This window comes from Akebia trifoliata, chromosome 14 (genome assembly GCF_017979445.1).
Source record: "Akebia trifoliata isolate Shusen 1 chromosome 14, ASM1797944v1, whole genome shotgun sequence".
Classification (NCBI taxonomy): Eukaryota; Viridiplantae; Streptophyta; class Magnoliopsida; order Ranunculales; family Lardizabalaceae; genus Akebia; species Akebia trifoliata.
In genome coordinates this window covers 11,797,885-11,819,920 of record NC_141388.1, presented here as the reverse complement: position 1 = coordinate 11,819,920, position 22,036 = coordinate 11,797,885, and the positions used below count along the sequence as shown (strand labels likewise).

Here is a 22,036-nt window from a genome sequence, read left to right as displayed (position 1 = left end):
CTTATCATTCTTAATATTGATCTATAATAATTAGTTGGTAAATGGACTTCGAATACTGATCTTGATGGAGAAATGGGGTCCATATATGAACCTCAACCGACCGATGTGAACTTGAATCCATAACTACTTTACTTTAGAGCCATTAAGGCATACCAAACATGTTTTAATGAATTATTGAGATACCTCTATATTTTCAAAGTTATGGCATGCCATCTTTGACCTATTGAGAAGATTCGTAGAAAATGATTTAAATACGTTCATCTGCAACTTTTAACTCAAAACCTTTGATTTTTTCCCCAAGAATCCATCTTCTTATATGATCCATCGACTTCAATCTCCTGAAAAACCCTTTAGTTTTTCTATCTGAAAAACCATTGTCTTCCACATTCCCAAAATTTCCGTCTTGTTTGTGATGGTCAAGAAAAATGGTCGACTTATGGTAAATTTTTGTAACCTTATGATTGTTTATAATTTAGTTCATGAATGTTATTTAATTTAGAATTTGATACATAATATAGAATTTGGTGATTCAAAAATATGAAAAATATGGGGATTTAACAATAATATCTTAATATTATGCTTTTTAAAATTTTCAATAGTGTGTTATTTTGAAATAAATATATGTTGATCATTTTTTTTAATTTATTTTATCATCATAATATGTATAAGTATAATGATTTTCTAAATCAACTTTGATAGAATAAAAAAACTCATTGACATGGCATGTGCAAGTACCGTAGATTTCTTCCCTCATGATACACAACTGCATATCCCCATAAACATATGGAGCTATGTATCCCAAGGGGAAAAATCTACAGTTCTTGCACATGCGACACCAAAGAGTTTTTGAGTTATTTTATCAGGTTGAGTTAGAAAATCAGTACTCTATGTATAATTACATCTACGTTTGAGAACATGTTATCATGCATAAATATTTAATAATATGTTTTCTTACTCGAAAATACATTTTATTAAATGTCTAGTTGTATTAAAGATATGCACATTTTTCTGGTCTAAAACTCGTAATGTTAAAATAGATAGATCTTAAGGTTGAACAAAAGCACAAAAAAATTATTTTACACACAAATATGTGATTTTTGAGAGAAATATCAAGTTTATTTGACTATAAATTGAAGATGAAAGTATTTTGATAACTTCTATTAATCTCTCCGTGAAGACTGAGGTCTAGGGCAATGTTATCAATTTGAAAATACAGAAGAGCAACTCAAATATTCATGAAATCATAGAGGATTATGTATAAATTATCCTTTATTTTATTTTTTATATTAAAGTACGAGAAGCATAAGCACAAAACATTGAGGGTTATGTTATCAATTTGAAAAATACAAAAGAGCAATAAAAATATTCTTGAAAAGAAAGAGGGTAATGTATAATGTTAACATAAGAGAACATGTTAAAAGTGCAATAACTACACTTTCAAAATTAGATTTTGTATTGAAAATGTCCTTAATTTTTTTTCATGCCAAAATACCTTCAAGTGCTTATTCCCAAGGTGTGTGTATTGCACTTTAATAGTGTGCCCTTAACAAAACCCATGTATAAATTACCCTTTATTTTATGGATTTTGTTAACGTGTGCCCCAAGGGCATACGTTAAAGTGCAATAAGTACACTTTGGAATAGGTATGTACATTTTATCCGAAACCCAGACCAAAAATCGAATCGAACTCGGATCGAATCTGTTTGGGTTAAGATTGAATCGAAATCGATAAATATCAATTTGAGTTTGGGTTTGCCCCTCCAAGACCGGACTGAACCCATTCTAAAGATCGAAACCCAAATCAAGAATCGACTTATTATATTATGTTCATTTTTACTAATTTTAACACAACGTAACACTTGACGAGTTGGTAAGATGTTGTGACATGGCCACATCCAAGGTTTGACTCTCATAAATCTCATTTTATTTAAAAAGAAATTCAGTTCAAACCTTTGAAGTTCGATTCTACCCGAAAATTTAATTCGGTTTGAGTTTGGTTTTGACCTTTGATACTTGAACCCAAAACGAATTCGAGATTTTCGAGTTGGTCTTGGTTTTAATCATACCTAATTCAAATAAAAAAATTCAATTTGTTCTGGTTCAAGTTTACCTGAATGTACATCCCTACTTTAAAAATTAGATTATGTACCAAAAATACTTGTAAAAAAAATTATATTTTATCAAAATACCTTTAGATTCCAATTTCTAAAAGTGCATTTATTGCACTTTAGGGCACAGGTTAACAAGACCCTTATTTTATTTCTTACATTAAAGTAAGAGAAACATAGGTACATTAAAAAAGAGAGAGAATATTGATTATTAGGTTTTATTGTGAGAGAATGAAATGATGATTTGGTCGGTAGGGATGGGGTGGTAGAATTGCTTGGGTTTCACCGCCAATCTTAATAATTTATGGTTGTGTGGTGTGGTGGGAGCCTCAATTGGGAGATTGAATTCTTTATGTCTAATCACAAATGTGAATGTAAGTTATTAGTTGGCGGCCTTCTTCTCTTCTCATTTATATTTCTATATTTATTTGGTTCGGTGTTGGATTTTAAATACTAGTATAGTCCAAGTTCCTCTCTAAGCTTTCTATCATAAATAATAGGTAAGATGCACGTGCAGCTTAAGTTAATTCTAATAATATGAAATTATTATTTTAAATAAAAATATTAACAAATATTATTAGAAATTTTATAGAAATATTAAATTTGGTTGAAAAACATTATGTTTCTAATGATATACAGATTTTTCATATTCATATAAGGAATCGTGATTTTCTGATCCCCTTTGACAAACTTAGGAGTAGATACTTTGTAGCGTGAATCTCTTATAGTCCTATATAACCTATATCAACGTTTAAGAGTGTGCCATGTCATCAAGATGATTGCATCCAATCGTTTAAATATAGGAGTAAAATAATAGTGCATTTTCAAACACTTGAGGTTCAAAAAAAAAAAATTGATAATTTTTTTTCATCAAATCTGATCCAAACAATGAATCCAAGAGGACTGTATTGTTATTTTCCTTGAATGTAGTGTTCTATGGACTGTAAAACAAAAGCTACTGGAGAAATGGGCTACAGATGATCCGCTTCCGACAAACTCTCTTGACGTAGCATGTGCATGAATTATAGATTTTTTTTTCATTAGGATACACAATTACACATCCCCATAAATATGTGCAGTTGTGTATCCCATGTAAAATAATCTATAGTTCATGCACATGCCATGTCAAGAGAGTTTGGGGGGAGTTAAAAATGGAGAGTTGAAAAGATGGGTGTTATTTATTTTACAATATAAATTCAAAACTATGATATTTTAGGAAATCTAAGAAAAATGAAAATAATACAGACATGATTTATTTTGTTAATATCATAATTATACAGTGTACGAAAGGTTTTTAAGGATATTGGTACAACTCAATATCCGTGTTACGATTTGACTTGTCTCATAGTCTTCTTTTCAATATTTTGAGGTTTTTTTTTTTTTTTTTAATTACAAATTCCTATTAAAAAAATACTCCAATGCTCAAATTAGATGTTGGTTAACATTATTTTTTTAAAGAACAAATCAACCTATTTTATGAAACTTCCTTTCCTTTTTAAGTTTCATATTATTTTGGTTGGGTTGTGTTTGTATATTAGTAAGTTATATTTTCTTAAAATGACTTGTTATTTCAGATTAGTTTGAGAAGATATCCACGATATTTGAGATTATGAATAGAGTCATGCTAGAGTGACCTCAAGATTGGACTTCATATGGCACATTTTGACGTGAAAGTGAATAGGAACCACATATGCTTTTTCACTTGTATCTTGAGGAAAGCATTATGGTTCCCATACACTTTCTCGTCAGGGTGTGCACTGTGAGGTCCAACTTATATCTTTGGTGAGCTTGTTAACTTATAATGAATTCTCGATTTTGTCAATTCGTAGATCGATTATATATTTTGAGGCGATTTCAACTTGAATGCCAGAGGAAGGTCTTAGCCTGAATGATGCGTTATCCTCCCAACTAAGATATTAGGAAAAAAAATCCCCGACTTTGGACGATCATGTCATTCATCTCAAGGTCTTTGATAATTGTGATAAATTTTTAACTTCATTTTGAAATAATATGTGTGATTAAAAATAAAATTATATTATATTTTTTTAATTATAAAAATCTATTTTAAATACATCTATAAAAAAGACTCCAGCTTGATGAATTCGTTACATGGATATACGCAATTGTTACAATTATATATAGAGTCCGTTCAGCACCAAACATTTTGGCCAACATTTTAGCCAATCATTTTTGTCCTACATGGGTTAGAAGTTTTGGAATGGACTGATTTTTGGTGAGGATTATCTCCTCACCATAGAGATCATCCTCACCAAAAATCAGCCCACTCCAAAACTTCTAGCCCCATATTTATAAGATGAAAAATCGTGGACCGTCCATTTTTTGTAAACCATTTTTGATAGGGTTAGAAGTATTGGAATGTGCTGATTTTTGGTGAGGATGATCTCTATGGTGAGGAGATCATCATCACCAAAAATCAGCCCATTCCAAAACTTCTGACCCATGTTTTGAAAAATGTTTTGCCAAAATATATGGTGCTGAACATTTCCCTTATATATATATATATGCGTCGGGTTATTACGACCCCCATTGCGACACACCATTTTGTCTTATATGGGCAAAAATGTTTGGAATGGACTGATTTTTTGTGAGGATGATCTCTGTGATGAGGGGATCATCCTGGCAAAAAATCATCCCATTCCAAAACTTCTAACCCCATCAAAATTGATTTACAAAAATTGGACGGTCTATAATTTTTCAACAAAAATCAGACGGTCTAGAAGTTTTGGAATGGGCTGATTTTTTTCCAGGATGATCTCCTCACCATAGAGATCATCCTCACAAAAAATCAGCCCATTCCAAACATTTTTGCCCATATAAGACAAAAAGGTATGTCGCAAAGGGGGTCGTAATAACGCGATCCTATATATATATATAATAAAATACAACTAAGTTGGATAAATTATTAACTTCATCTCGAAATGACATACATATGATCTAAAAATAAAATTATATTTTATCATTGCTTCCCCCCAACCAAGATGTCAGATGATTCGCCCCATCATTAAGTCATCCACCTAAAGGTCCTTGATAATAGTGATAAATTGTTAACTTCATTTCGAGATAACATAAGTAAGATCTAAAAATAAAATTATATTTTTATTTTTAATTATAAAATTATAGTTTAAATACATTTACGATGATGAATTCATCACACGGATATGTTTAGGTTGGTGTCTGCTTAAGCACACATTGTTTCTAATATACAATTTTTTTAGGAAAACTTTCTTAAAAGACACTCATAGAAGGATTTCTTTCTAAATAGTCCCTAAGTTTCGTGTGGCTGCTTAACAAGATATTTAGTAAAAATTTTCGTACTAAATTGTCCCTCGTACTATCGAGTTTAAAATTTTTATTGTTGAACTCAATAATTTTTTATTTAGTATCGAGTTCAAATTTTTTTTACTATCGAACTTATCATTATTTATTGTCGAGTTCACAACTTTTTATTATCGAGTTCACCACTTATTAAATAAAAAGTGGTGAACTCGACATAGGTAAAATCCGCCCATTTCTTATTTTTGAGTTTTATTGACTAAAATACATAGAAAGATTGACTAAAAACTTGAGACAATGAATTATTTAGATGATTTCAACCCAAGAAAACTATTCTTGATTGATTTTCATCCAAAAATTAAGAAAAAATCCTAATCTCTTACACACATCTTCAAAATATTTGAAAAAATCATTGAAAATAACTTCTTCTTTCTTAAATCCTTTGTAGTAAAATAGAATCTTCGAAACTCGATTGAGATGTCAAAAATTCAATTTTTGAATGAAAACGATGAGTTAAAATGATTAGGACATTCAATCGTGAGAAACGTAGGAGATAAGATTCAGAGACCATTTAAAAAGAAAAAAGTTGACTAAGTACCATGTTAAGCCACCCATGAAAATTTAGGGATTATTTAAAAAGATGCCCTTCTGCGAGGGTCCTTTTAAGTAATAATTCCCCCTTCTTCTAAATTGCAAAGACTTTACACCACTCGATTAAAAGTTCAGACTTGCCATCAAAAAGGGTGGAATTGTAATTATACACCTTTGGGATATTCAGATTCAGGTGTCATGTCATGACTCATGACCAAGTCCACCACGTAGTTGAAGAATTTGACCATGCGAAGCTTCGCGTAGTCTCTTTTTATTTTATATTTTATACTTTCTTTACGTCACTCCACGTAAAGTATTCAAAGTTCAAACAAACCGCGGGAAAGAGAAAGATTTTGATAAAACACATTTTTTTTTTAATTTTAATTTTAAATAAATGCCACATCAACATCTAAAACTAAAAGTAGGACTGTTAATGGAAAAAGACAAGATAAATCAACATCTAAATATTAGGGTTGCAAATGGATCGGATCAGATCCAAAATCCGGTCCAAATGACTTTCGATGTGGACGGAGTACTTAAAATACCCAAAATGCATAATAATCATATTTGCAAAACAGACACTCCAATCAAAAGTTACAACGTAACCTTCAAAAAAAAAAAAAAAAAAAAAAAAAAATTTAGAATCACAACTTCATTATTCAATTTTTTATTTTATATAAATGGTCAAAATTTTAGAATCACTCATGATCTTGGATAATGGCACATTTTCATTATTGTCTACACCTTATCCGACTACTACAGTTGACATCATGATTCCTATTTCACCAATTTTTTTTTTAATGGAGGGAGGCATGCCAGATACATTATCCATGAAGGTAAGAACTCCATTACTTTTAAAATATTTTTTAATTACTTTTATAAAAAAAAAAAACTCTTATTATTTAGAAAATTCAATTAATCAGTAAAATATGCAACACCATTACTTGCAGTGACAATGTTATGCACTCTACAGAATAAATTAATGAAAATAAACCTCATTTGGAGCAGTAAATTAATTACTCAATTGGTTACTTATGCCTGTATGTCTTAATGCTTCCCAAGTTATTCAAAATGAATTACAAGTCTCCTATTTTAGACCCCCCCACATAGCAGAAAAAAAAAGGAAAAAAAAAAAAAATTGTTTGAATCTAAAAAATATATTAGTTTGTTACTCTACAAGCACTATAATATAAACAAGAATCACACAATCAATAATTTTGACCATATTCTTCATGCTTTTTGTCAGACACTGGTGAGTTGACAAATTCAACATGTATAAGCTTAAGGGGGGATTTATTATACTAACCTCATGCAACTCATATTATTCGGAGGCAGACATCATGGTTGAGAACTATCAGATTCCTGGAAATCTTCTTCTTTGTCTTCTTTCCTCGACCTCATTCATCCAATCTGACAGCCAGAGTAGGCCCTTGTAACCATAGTACATGGTTGCAATTAGAGCAACGATTATGGAAATAAAAAAGAGAGATCGTCTCAGGGTTGCACATATGATCTGTTCAAATACAAATGATCACGTCAATATTATGAAGCAGCAGAAGAAATAGATAGATATGAATGCTACACATTATGGTCAAAATACTAATATGGACCTGCACCCTTGAAATCTGCCTAACTTCTTGAGCCCGCTCTCGTCTTTTTTTACGCTTTAGCATGGGTTTTCCCTCATCTGTCTCTTTGCACTACACAAGAGAATTGAATAATTATTAGACTTCAACCTGATTGAGCTCCACTAACACAAAAATCTACACATGCATGCAAGTGCACTTGCGAACGAAAATAGGTACACGAACCAGTATATAAGATTTGTAACCCTGAATATATGAAAATTGCAAGAGAGGAAATCTAAGGTAAAAGTCTCACAAACCATGAAAGATGATTTAGTAATGAGACATTATGTAGCCTGTTATTCCTCCTAGGTTTTGTTTGCTTCAAGGCAATTAGTTTTCTGAAAAATTATTTTTATGTGAAATGACACTTAAAATAGTTGTGACTTAAAGCATTAATATTTTTTACATGATGTGAACAAAATAGAGCCTTGATTAGTCTACATTTTTTTAAGGAAAGAAGGTGGCCAAGGAGTCCACCTAACCATCCAAACAGAAAGGTATAAAGAAACAAAGCTACATTCCAAACAAAATTGTCTGAAGTCTGAACAAATGAGATCCCACTTACACAATTCCTCAAAGAAGACCCCCCTAAATTACTTAAAAATTTTGCTCCACAAGATTAGGAGCCCAATGATTGAAAGAACTTTTCCATGGAATTCTCCTCCTCTATGAAGATCATCCTATTCCTCTCTAGCCAAATTCCTCAACAAATGGCAAATGGCAAATGTGGTTAAGGACCCTAGGATCCTTTTCTTGAAAGTGAATCCATTAAGATGCCAGATTTGAAAGAGCACAAGGATGGAGTGTGGAAAGCAACAGGAGACTCTGAATAACAACAGAAAAAAGGCTCAAATCTAACTGGAAAAAGGACAATGGATAAGCAAATGATTGACCAATTCCCCATCAGACTTGCAAAGAAGACAATAATTGGCTGAAGGAATTCCTTTTGCAACGATTTGGTGTCTATTGTCTCCGACTTCAATATTGGTTTTATTTTTATTTTTTATGATACAAGTTCTTAGAGAAGGAAAGTGCCAAAATGATAAGATTGCAAATCTGACGTTGAAGATAGTTTGGGATTGTAACCACCCTGTAGTTCCTCTTAATCAACACATTTTGCCCTTCTGGTTCTCACAATTTTCTTACTTCATTGCTCAGCCTCCAACCCTATGTAAAGAGTAACTGATTACTGTTATAGTCATATCTGACTATCACAAGGTCTGTAATGGATTAAGCAGAAATATAATAGTAACTTTATGCCCCATTCATGGCGCCTTTTGACATTATTCATTCTATTACTAACCAAGTTAAAAGAAAAACATTGTTTACTAGGATATTATGACATCTTGAGTACTCTCCTACAAGAGGGATATACTGTGACCATAATGAACATCTTTAGAATCTCAGTTCTCAAAGATGCAGAATGGATTCAATCATATATGGATTTCTTGGGTCAAGACTAGATATATCCACAAGAGTTCCCAGTGGGAGGCAAGAATGCTGAATGCCAGCTGAGTATTTATGGGCATGGCTCCATATTATCAAGACGAGCAATAAAATCAGACCACTTATTTTGCGTCTCATTGGCAATGGATCTCTGATTCATATGGCCAGATTGATGGCATGCAAGGACGTGTCCGTGGATTCTCTCTCTTATTTGGCTGAGACACGATGGTGGATTCCCTATTGATGTAGAATTTTGAAATTATTGCAATGGAGCATAGTGCCCCACTCCTTCATCCTCACCTAACCAAAAGGATACTTGGAATGACCTTTAACACACTGAAACCATTCCACATCAAATGGAGTTTTTAGTTTAGTGATCGGCCTGGAATCATACAAGGGCATACCCTCCTTGGGAACGGCATATATTTGTTCGGTACTCAAATTGCATCCTGAAGCATAGCAACGTAGCCTCAAGAGCTCTTCATTGCTGCCTCCAAAGAAAAGCTATCTTGCTCCATCACTAGATAATAAATGAAGCATCCTGCTCCTTCCACGATCACCATCTAGAATCTCATGCTTATCTTTTCTTAGATTGTTGCTTCACTGATGATCTGGGAAGACATTCTTAAAATTTCTAGATACGAAAGAAGAAACATTTGGGATATTGAAATTGCTTGGGCCTTTTCAGCGTTGGGATTTCAAATGTATTCAACAATGTTAAGGTTGCTCTCCGTCTTCCCATTTACTGACGTAGCACAACAAATTTTTTTTACAGAAAACCATCCCTAACACCCAAGAACATATGAGAAAGTTTTCTAATATCATGAGAGAAATTCAATACTTCATCAATTAGCATCTTTCCATTCGTGGAGCATCTGAGACACCTTTAAGCATCCTATTCCAAAATGGTGCCCCCCCCCCCCAATATATATATATATATATATATATAATAAAAAAATAAATAAAAAGGGTTTCACCTTTGAATATCAATAGAATCAAGTAGTTGCCTTTGGAGTTCCTCCACTCATCATGCTTATTGAGTTACAAGCCATTTTGAAAACGATATTGGTGGCTGTAGTTTTTTTTTTGATTGGTAAAAGAAATATATTATTAAAGATGGAAGTTGAGATGACCAACCTCAAATACAAAGGGAACGAAAAGAAAAACTTACAAAGAACACAAGGAGCCACTTAAATACAAATTGCTCAAAGAAAACCCCTTTAAAAGCTACATCTTACACCAAAAAATACAAATAACCTAAAACCATCAGAAGTGGATTCAGCCTATGCAGACGCTGATTGCATCAATGTCATTACATATGACCTTGGAAATTTCTCCCCAATTCAATGAGAGTAATAGCTCACCTTAGAAAAAATTTCAGCTTTGGGGAGGATTTTCATGAATGGCGAGAGTAGAGAGACAAAATGAGCAGCTAATTTTCTTCCTAAATTCTGTATCATAAAGTGTATGTATGTTTCATTTGTGTCGGGCAGTTGGTCCTGACTAACCACAGTTTAAGTTGTTGGAGAAGACTTAACTACCTAGAAGACCCCGAAATGGGATATGATTTCTAGATCTATGAAAAAATTGGTTGGGATTAAGACATCGTACATTGTTGGAGGTAATTAGATTACCTAGGAGAACAAGTTCCAATTTATGTTTGCTTGATTTAGTACATATAATTGCAAGGTTGGTTTGGATTACAACGTTATACATTGTTGGGGGTAATTTGATTACCTAGGAGAACAAATTCCCATTTATGGTTGCTTGATTTCACACAGTTATAGAGAAAAAGCATATGCTGCATGTGGGCTAGTTTTGTTGAGGACACTGTTTACTCAATTAGTAATTGGCCTCCATATGGACCTAGATAATGACAAGTTGCAATCCATAGACCATATGAATCATCTGTTTAAAAAACACACGGCCATGTTGCGAGGATGTGTCCCTTTCAAAGTTCAAATATAAAAGTAAAGAATTAAAGCAGAGAAAAATGAATTAAAAGAACTTAATAAATTAACAGTAAAATGCTTCTTGAGGGAAAGGAATTTACCTCTAAAACTTTAGCTTTACGCAACTGTAATTCTGAATCTATAACCTTTAGTTTACTAGCGCATTGTGAATTGCAAGGAAGTAGGCCAACTCCATATTGATTTTTTGAGATTTCCTTGGGATCACGACTGGTATTGCGATATGCTGCCTGAACATCTTGACATAGCCACTCCTTTTTGAGGTTTTGACATCCACAACGAACATTAACCTTACAAGAGGGAGTCGACAAGGGAATACAATAAAAATTAGATAAATAAAAAAGTAGCATTGTTGTTATAGTTGTTAAAATGTCCAGGCAAACAAAAATATATGGTATCATTTAAGAGTTCATGATGTTTACTCTTAACCAACATAAAGAAAATGCCCACATGGACTCTTTTCAAGCATCTGCCTTGATGAATATTGACATTCCATATTACATGAATCTAAATGGAAAGTCCAAAGTTTCTCATTCTTCTAAATGCTCAAACAAAGTGAAAGAAGTGCTTCCCTTTCTTTCTTTTTCTTCATTTTTGTGGGAGTGCGCTTTTTTTCATTTATGTTGATAAATGTGTATGTATTAAAGCAACCTATGCATTGCTTGAATGTATGAAGAAAAATGTATCAAATGCGTAGATGAAACTTTGAAATGGTAATACCAACCAACATACGTCTTCCTTGGGCAAATTTAATATAATTTGAACTACCTTAAGGATTAAGGAAAATCACATGATTGCAAGGTCAACTAATTATCCCTTGGTTTGCCTTGTTTAGATAACAGTCAGGTAAGCAATAAGGTTAAGGCCCCATTTGGATAGAAAGTAGGAACGAGCTAGGAGGAAAGTAACTTTTAAAAAGTAGATAGTATTTTCTTTTTGCTTTTTAAAAAGTAAGGATTTTTACTTTTTAAAGTAGTTTTCTAAAATGAATCCAAACTTACTTTTTAACTTTCAAAAGTACAAAATTGCTTTTTGAAGTGTATTCAAATAGCCTTTAAGAAAGATAATTTCTAGATGAAGATGGAGCTCACTGATGCCCAACGGTTAAATACAATTCATGTAAATTTTCGGTGTTGGAGGTGACCATAAGAATGAATTAGATTCAGGGGAAGTGCTTGTAAGAATGAAATAGATTTAGGAGCAAATCTAATTTCTTCTCCTTTTCTTTTATTCCCAAGTATTATACGGCAAGCATAACATCCTCATTTTGGAATTCTGAAAGAAATCTTAGCAAAATCTTATATAAATAATGTTGAATAGGAAATTGTCTTTTTTAGTCCCTGTACGGAAGCTTGGGGTTTGTATGACTCAAAAAAATTCATGGGAAAATAGTTTTCAGATGAAAATGAGATTTGCCACGCATCTGATTGCCCAATTTCACATGAAAACCCTTTCTCGGCTAGGAAACATTTGCCAGCCAACGCCCCTCAGAACATCTTTAACACTTGCACAAGGAAATTTGTGAGCTTATAGGGGAGTTTTTCATTGGAAAAAAATGTGGACACCAAGTAGTGAGGGACCCACATGGTGGAATCATATGAAGTTACTTTGTAGATTGCTAAGATTATTTTGAAAATGATTGTGTTGTTAGTACACAAGCACCCTACCTATATGCCCTTGAGTAGATCAAATCCTACCAATTTTACGTGGAGTTCTTATTTATTCATTTATTGATCGATTTGAAAAAATATGAACCCCACATCCCATGGGACCCACATTATTGAGTTATCAATGTACTTTAAAGAGGCAGTCTTATAAGAAGTTAAATCTAAAAGTAAATATTGCCATTTTTTAAATGAAGTCTAACCTTGTATATTTCCACATACTTCTCCTATTGCAATCATATAGCGAAACTGGGAAATTCTGATATTTTCCCATGTATAAACACACAGGCATGATTGTCTTGGGAAATCAATTTTCTCAAGAAAATACTTTTTCAACAATCGTACACACACTTAGTCTACTGTTTTGAAAATTCCAAACCAGTGGAAATTTCTAAGGAACAATTTACTAAGCTATCAGAAAGGCCCTAAATAAATACTTATTCATCCATCCATAAATACATTTCTTTTAATGGGTAAGCTACACTTGAACCCACGGCTTTGGTGTTGGACAAACGGGTTTGTACAAATAGAAACAGGTAAGATGATACATAATATAGTAGTATTACCTTTTTACAGCACTTGTCAGGTGATGGGCATTGATCAGGATGGCACATCTCAGGGCATAAATGTGAGCAGTTTGGCAACTTTCTGCATATCCAACACAATAACAACATTAAAGTTTTGTTAGAAACAAATAATAATGAAAGATGAACAAAACTCTTTTTGGGATTTTCAAGAATAATAGAAATCCACTAAGGGTACGTTTGATTGCACATGGAAAATAGGGTGGAAAATCAATTTCCATGGAAAATGACATTTTTCATGTGTTTGATTGCATTTTTCCATGGAAATTGATTTTCCACCCCAATCAAAAATGTCCACCAAAACATGGATTTCACTTTCCCACCCATATTTTCCATTTCCAAAATAGCATCTTCTTCTTCCCCACTCATATCTTCTTCTTCCCTACCACCACCACCATCACCATAGCCACCATCACACTAACCTTGCTGTAGCTGTCATCACCATCTCCGGCCACCTTCTCTCTCTCTTTTCGTCGTCTTCTTCTTCTCTTTCTCTCACCACCACCACGTTCTCTCCTCTTCTTCATCACTTACCTTCGTCGCCACCACCACCACGTCCTCCCCCCTCCCTCTTATCATTTCCCAAGCCTCTCCCTCTCCTGTCATCCTCCTCCTCTCCTTCTTCTTCCTCTTCATTTATCTTAGATAATTTTCCCATGATTTTATCCAAGTAAAATCAAACAATGGAATTTGATTTTCCAACCCTACCTATTTTCCACCATTATTTTTTCATGGATTTCAAATTCCATGGAAAATCACTTTCCATGCAATCAAACATACCCTAAAAGCAAAATATAGCAAGGAAATCATTTTAATGTTCACAGATTTGACTTCAGCAAATAAAGCTATCAAAATGTCCAAGAGTATTCAAACTAAACTACCAAAATGTCCAAAAATACTCAAACTAACATGTATCGACATTAACAAACAGGATGAATGGTTAGTTTCCACAGGGAAGGAGCTCAATATAGGGGGGAAAAGAATTTTTTTTTTTTGGTAAGGGGAAAAGAAAATTTAAACTAACCAATCTATGTTTATGATCCATTACATGTTTCAGATACACACATACATGTTATTTAACATGAAATCTAGGATATTGTTCACATGGATTAGGGGCCAATATGGTAATGTGTTCATTTAGAAGTAATCTTTGCTAGCTAGGCTAATATTTGGCATCTTAGCCATAGAGCAATTCTCTAAATGTATCAAATGATAGTAGGGAAAATTATCAATTGAATGCAGGAATCTAATGCTTCTAAAATAGGCATATGCAACCAAATACAAATAACTATTGTGTGATGATGCACTAGCCTATGAGAAAACTGGTGTACACGTAGACTATGGAGTTGGATGAGGTGGTTATGACTATTGTCTAAACAAAGTCAATGGAGTTGGATGAGGGGATGAAGTTTGAAAGGTGTAGGAGACGAAGGAAAGAAATAAGGAGAGGGGAGGAGAGGAATAGAGGCTAACTCAAAAATAATCTGATGCAGGACAAGAGGGAAGAAGATAAAATATAGGGATGGAATCTGGTTTGGGAGTGAGTTACTATGATAGAGTTACTTGTAAAGGTTTAGGGTAAACCCAAAAGGGTTTGGGTTGTGGGGTCTAATAACGGCGTTTTGCAATTAAGGTTAGGGATTTAGGTTTATAGGATAAAGAAAAGGATTAAAGGTTGAGGGAATTGGATTGCAACAAAATGTTTTAGGCTCAAAAGGTCTTACTGTCCATAGTGAAAGATTTCAACAAAAGCCATTTGGTTATTTAAAATACAAAGTTTTGTTATTACGATATTTTGCAATAGGGTGTTGTAATTAAGCTTTGGTTATGAAATAGGGTTAGGCAAAAGAGTATAAGGTAGATCTGGAGAAGAGATTAATGGTATAGGTTTTTGTGGTTTAGGAATGATTTGATGGGTTTCTTAGTGGTTTCTTGATGGGTTCTTGATTTCTCACAAACAAACAAAAAAAATGTAGAAAAGATGGATTGACGCAGAAGATAGAAGCGGAGAAGAAGATTAAAGAAAAAATGATATTGATTTACCTTGGAATCATCCGGGTGCCTTTGAGGCTCCCTCGCTAGCATTGAATAAAACCACAAAATGGAAATTCAACAGATTTTAAGCAAAGTACAATGGCACCATACTTGCCTCACCATGAAATATAGGGTGTGGAGCATGAACATGAAATCAATTTTTGGCTTCATAAAATCCTGTTTAGGAAAAACGCTGTCATGGAAAACAAGGAATAGAGGAATGAAGATTTGGTGTTAAAGATCAAAGCCTTACTGTATTCATAGGCATCAATCTTGAAGGTGCTTAGGGGCTGTCTGTTTAACAATTTTATCTTTGGATTGGAGCTTTGGTCAGTAATTAGTTGTTGTATTTTTTCTTGTTGGCTATTACCTTTTGATGAATCCCTCTATCACCAGATTAAGTTTGTATTCATTGATTGGAACTCTTGTCCCAATCTCTTAATAGATTTCTCTTATCGATAAATTTTCTTTTTGAGCAACAAGTTTATCATGTAAAATAGAAACAAATAAAAGGATTGCAATGAAAAAGAGAGTAAATTATGTAATATACCTGTGGCAAGGCCCGCCACATGAACGAATACTCAATTTCTCTTTTTCAGGTAAACTGTTGTAGTACGTGCACTCAAAAACATGCACCATGGAACCACAATGACATGAACGTTTGATAAGAACTTTGCAAGGGGGACAATCGCCAATATGACATGGTAGAGGGCAAGGATGTGGGCATGCAAGCTTCCTATCCTGAAAGAAGATTGAGTTACAAAGGAAACTTATAAGTTGAAGAACTTTATCTAGCCGCCAAGCAAGTTTTATCATGAAACAAGAAATAAAATGGTAAGAAATCCTGTTACGTAGTTTCTCATTGATGTATGAGATGAAAAAATCGAAAGAAACATAAATAAAGAAAGTAATAGTGGAACAAAAATGAAACATAGTTAAACCTTTTGGCAGGGGAGATCACACTCTTCACAAGATTCGCTTCTTACTTGCAGACCCAATGCTGAGGTCTGGCTCTTCAAAGCATGGCAAGGTTTTGTACAATAATGATTGCCACAACGAAGAAGGTTTCCACACAAGTTTTGACATGAAAATGCTACTATTTTAGAGCAGACCATCTGAAAGCAAGCATCAAAGACACTTTAAGGGGAAAATGACATAAAAGGTCTAAGAGGCAATAAATAATCAAGTATTTAATAAGATGGGAGTTATTTTACTTAAAAAAATTATTTCTTGCAAGAAGATTTACAACCTACCATCTGCTCTGCTCCAATGTGTTGGCCAAGGCATGGTCTCCAAACAAGTTCTGGGCAGGGAGGGCATGGCGTTCCAGGGGTGCATTCGGGCTGTCGATTTGATTTCTTTTTCTTAGATTTCAAGGTGAACTCTGGGTTAGGAGCAGGTTTAGGATCATGGCACCTGAAGATGAAAGACAATGTTCTAAATTAAAGAGCAAGGGCACCGTATGTAAAGATAAAATAACAGTCAAAGAATGTTAAACAGCATTCATGAACTGGATATCTTGAAATGACCAACAAACCTTAATTTACACTTGTGCCCACATTGAAATCCTTCCTCACAAACTAGCCGGCAAGGGGGGCAAGCTCCATAGTGGCACTTGTGTGGCTGTAGCAAGATACAAGATGAACATTATTGCTTAAGGTGGTGTATCTTTCTAATACTACATGCTATAGATTATGTAATTAATATCAATAACTTTTCTAACCTCCGCAGGAGCTATATGATAATTTTTTTCATAAAGTTATAGGATGATTGAATTTTGGAGGAACAAAATGCCAGCAAATACTATTATCATCAATCATAAAGAACAATGATTTAAAACCATAGTCAGAGGCATGAACTTCAATAATTATGTGACCCACCATGGTCGAGATGAAGAATCTCATTAATTGATGACATCATTGAAGGAGCAAGAATGGAGAAAGCACTCTGTTTTTCTCATACGCTTCCAAATATAGGCAACGATACCTACCATAATTCCAAGCACTTTCCAAGTTTATTTTAGGAATCCGAAAAAACTTCCCTAGAACTCATTCGGTAAGTTAAAACCAAGCTTTATAGGAGACCAAGAAGGAGCAAACAACCAAGACCAGTACCTTGCGATTTGATCCATGCCTGCATAAAGGAGTAATAGAGCATGGCTTGGGACATCTAGGAGGCTTTTGATCTGCTTCAGTCCCACAAGGAACCTATCATGAAATAGATGAAAAGATCATACAGAGCGGATTGAATAGAAACATAGTAATGACACAAACTTTACAGATAATGTCTATAAAAAAAAATACTACCACGACAAGATGAAACTAAGTACTCTTGGTAGTAGAGGAAATGCAACAACAGCTCAGTATTAATGTCATCAATGAGCCCAAGAAACAACATAAAAGCTGATGCAATGAATAATTAAGAAACACACACACACACACACACACACACACACAAAAATTCACCATTATAACAGAGGATCTCAGATCAAGACCCAGTATGTTGCTTGAACAGTTCTCAATGAGAAAAAGACTTCTTAAGTTGCACCACTCCAAGGATTTAGCCAATGGTTGGCCATATAAAACTCCAAGTAACGTAATTCACAGAAGGTTATTTATTGATTCTGTTCAACTTCAAACAAAATTAAGTTTCAGGCAATATTGAGCAAGAAAAATATGAGGCACTTCCGGGTCCTAAAACGCAAGGTGCATGATGTCACTGCGGTAGTTGCCATAATTTCATGTATGTTGTCAAATGGAACTCAGTAGAGAAAAACAATGCAAGGGCATAATAGTCAAGTTTATCCTACTCAACAAGATCCTTTTTCATTTCAAGCATAATAGATCTACTCAATTAGAGTGTATGGAAAAAAAATTGATTTCACACAAGTCTGCAACAAGGAAAATTATATCCCACTGACAATAAGTTGAATACAGTATGCAATACCAAACTCTCACCTCAAAGTGTGTTTCTCCACAAAAGCATGAAATAGTAACCATCAGCGGACAAGGAGCACAAGCACCTCTACAAAGAAAATACTGACAAAGTTATAATAAAATTTCATAATAATACATAAAAAGCAAAGAAATGGATAAGATTAAGGCTATTGATTTGCATAATATTCCCTTCCCTTATGTAAACCAAGATAGCTTGAACTAACCAAAAATTTTCTCCTATTAAAATACAAAAATCATTAATAGGATGATAATATACCTATGGCATGGAGAAGGGCATTTATGGTTATTACACCGAAGCTTCTTCCCACAAATCTGAAGTTTTGAAACATTAAATACAATTGCCATGCATATGCTACCAAAACAAAGTAGAAAGTGAGAAACGATGACATATGATACCTCTGAGCAAGGTGGGCAGTCCCCATCGCAGCAACGACGTCTACAAGCATGTCGTCCACAATCTCGTACTCGCTGACACTTCCTTTCACATGCTAAAGCTTGACAGCAAGGAACCTATTCTAAATTTAGTCTAAATTTTGCATTTTTAAGATAAAAACAACTCAATATGATCCACGATCCATCAAACACAAATAAGACAGAGTTACCAAAATGGCTACCTCTTTCTTCAAACTTCCACACCGGCATGATTTTACCAAAACAGTTCTACAAGTCTCGATGCAAGGACCGCGATGGCACCGCTCTGGGCATCTATGAAGACCACAGCTCAAAATTTTATCACAAGTTGATCCGCAAGTTGGGGCCACAACATCACAAGACATACCTTCATATATTCTCTTTCCACAAGGACACGACCGCTTCCCTTGAAGCGGGCACCCTCCACATTTTCCCAAATGACACCCTCTCTCACAAACATGCTTTCCACACCCAAGTAACTTCTCACACGGATTCTCACATCGAAAATCTCTTTCAAAACACTGCCTTTCGTCTTCAATTTTCCCACATTGGCATCGATAAACCCCTTTCGCTCGACAAGGTGGACAAGAACCCTCATGACAAGTTTCTAAGCATCGATGAACCCCGCAATCCAACAATTTTGAACAGACACTGTTACACGAGAAATCTTTGAATCCACATCGCCGAACATCTTCAATTTTTCGACAGAAACATCGGGTTTTCACGAGCTTCGGGCAGGCTGGGCAAGGACCCGGGTGGCACAATAACAAGCAATTGTGACCGCAATTGAATTTCAGCGGCCGACCGCAGATCTCCCCGCATGAATGCGGAAGTACCCATGGATCGCTTGGAGGATTGTCTAATTTTCCACAAAAACAAAGATAAATTCGGGGAATTAGGGTTTTCGAATACTCAACTCTACATTTGGGGCAATTCCAATTTGAGGTTTCTAGGGCTTGAGCTGCGGCTACGGGGAATAATTCGCGAGAGAGCCGAGCGGTGGCGCGTTCAGCTGCGAGATCAGAGGCTTGGCGAGCCCAGCTTTGGATGCAAATGAGGTGGAACACGGCGTAACAGCCGTTGATGCAGGACCAGGTGGGATCGGACGGTCGGATTCTCTCGAGACAGATCAAGCAAGATAGGGCACCAGATCTGGCGGAAGTAAGGAAAGATTTGATCTTTGAGAGATCAGGAGATGAGTGGCCTGTGATCTGGAGATAGGATTTGAAGATTGATTCTTCGAGTTCGACATTTGTGTGCCGGAGTTCGTCTGCTACGGAGGTGTTATTGTCGGAATCTCCGTCGGAATCTGACGAACGAGAGAGATACTGCTTTGTCGACGCCATTATAGGAGCCAATGCGAAGCAGAGAGAGAGAGAGTTGGGGTTAACCGACGTCTTACCAAAAGTTGGGGTTCGGTAATGAAGCCGACATTACCAATTGTTGATACTTGATATACTCCTTGACCCCCGTCTTCTGTTATAGACCAATCAAAATGACATCAATGCCGTTTCCTTCTTGGTTGTCATCATTTATAATCATTATCATCGTCACATTCACAAAATTATCCGAATTTTTCAAAAAAAAAAAAAAAAAAAAAAAAAATCATAAAATTCTTCTTCGAATGAGGGACTAGTCAATTAATTCAACAAATCAATGAATTAATCATCTTATCGATTCATCTTAAAATATGATAAAAATTTTACCTTTCAACCTCAAAATTTTATTTTTTTTATTTAAATCTTAAGAACTACATAGACTTTTTTTTTTCTTTTTCTAGATCTGCTATTGGCACCTCAAATTTTTATTATTACACCCCAATTCAAATTAAAGGAAATAAGGTGAACCTCCATTTCGTGAGTTGAATACGACGAAATTCCAATTTTCGATTCACTATTCATTTTAATTCCCAAAACATGTTTTTATGGTGAATTCGTCACTTATGTAATCTAGTTGTTCCCAAGGTCTTAGGTTTGAACCCTTTCTTATACCGAATGCTAATTATTAATCACTAAACCCACCAAGCAAAAAATAAAAAAAAATCTACGAATTCGTTGATAAAATACTAACGATTTTGCCTTACTAGTGATCTCATTGGTAATTTATCAACGAATTAAGTGGAAAACACATGTTTTGAGAATTAAAATGAATAGTGCGTTGAAATTGAAATTTGGACATAAGTTGTACATATTTTGGGAAAACCTCGAGAAAATAAATATATGATTGGGAATAAGTAAAAGTTGAGGTGCCAATAGAAACTACGTTTCAATTTTTTTATATTTTTTTATTTTAAGATTTTATATGAGTCTAATCATAATTATAACCAACTATTGAAATTGTTGGTACAAGTGCTATGATGTTTTCTAATGTTGGGATAACAATTTGAGCCAAACCTTTATAATGGTTGATGGCTGATGGTGTGTTTTAATTTATAATTGGGGTGTGAGAAATAATTTTAGAAATTGGGGTGAAATAAGTAAAAGTTGGGGTGCCAATAGCAATTTAAAAAATTTATTTATTTATTATTATTTTTTTTAAATGGAGGTTGAAGACGAAAGATTTGGTAAAATATCCAAAAACATTATTTTAGGTTTCCCAATTTTATGACAAAAAGCTTTCACGAATTTATCTATGTTAATCGAATTGAAGTCCCATCGAATAATTATCAAATACAAACTTTGTTACTATAATCGTCGTGACCATCTGTTATCTTATCTGGTTCAAAGATGACCCATTTTGGGGAGAAAACAGAGACAGAACACTCAAATCATGTGTAATGTAATAGGGAGGTGTCCAAATTTTTGAGATGAATTAGCCATCTTGGGGTATTGTATGTACTCGGGGGATTTGAGTGACACATGATGCACTGAAGGGTTAGTGGCCTTACTCTAGGCCACTTCAGAATATTTTTTTGCCCGTGAGTTGCCCATGTTTTTGGCAAGAATAATAATGAATGTATGTGGTCTTGGTACACAGTTGGGTACACGGCTGACATGGCAAGGGCACGGAACCTTGTAGCCAGAAAAATCCTTAAGTTTTCTACCGAACCAATCAACTTCAACCTTAAGAATTTATTTACTTCAAACCTAAGACAAGATATTGCTTTTGGGAAAGTAAAAATGATGGAATTTTAACAAAAGGTTAAGGTTACGTTGGATTGAAGATAAAGTTAAATAGAATAAAAATAATTTATCATAGAAATTAAAGAACTTGAAGATGATTGATTCTTGGAAGCAAATAGGATCAATTTTCAGCTCTATCAATTTACTCTAACTATAAGAATACATAATTCACAGGTGAAATGTTAGTTGGGCCTTCAGGTTAAGGCCAACTCATTGAGCCTAAAATT

General features: G+C 34.3%; 1 protein-coding gene across 2 annotated transcripts; it reads right to left on the bottom strand.

The window, feature by feature from the left end:
• Window positions 1-6,972: 6,972 nt before the first annotated feature.
• Window positions 6,973-20,110, bottom strand: NFXL2 (NF-X1-type zinc finger protein NFXL2). 2 transcript variants are annotated; one of them, XM_086422674.1, is made up of 13 exons: window positions 18,891-20,109; window positions 18,673-18,786; window positions 18,533-18,588; window positions 18,277-18,343; window positions 17,434-17,526; window positions 16,857-16,942; window positions 16,573-16,735; window positions 16,261-16,434; window positions 15,870-16,060; window positions 13,268-13,349; window positions 11,121-11,327; window positions 7,604-7,693; window positions 6,973-7,506 (listed from the first exon to the last, which is right to left on the bottom strand). In XM_086422674.1, the coding sequence occupies exons 1-13, from the start codon at window positions 20,031-20,033 to the stop codon at window positions 7,348-7,350; spliced, it is 2,625 nt and encodes an 874-aa protein (XP_086278800.1). In that variant the 5' UTR covers window positions 20,034-20,109; the 3' UTR covers window positions 6,973-7,347. The 2 variants fall into 2 exon arrangements, with proteins under 2 accessions (XP_086278800.1, XP_086278801.1); XM_086422675.1 differs by lacking the exon at window positions 18,533-18,588 and having other exon boundaries at window positions 18,673-18,764; window positions 18,891-20,110.
• Between the last annotated feature and the right edge of the window lie 1,926 nt (window positions 20,111-22,036).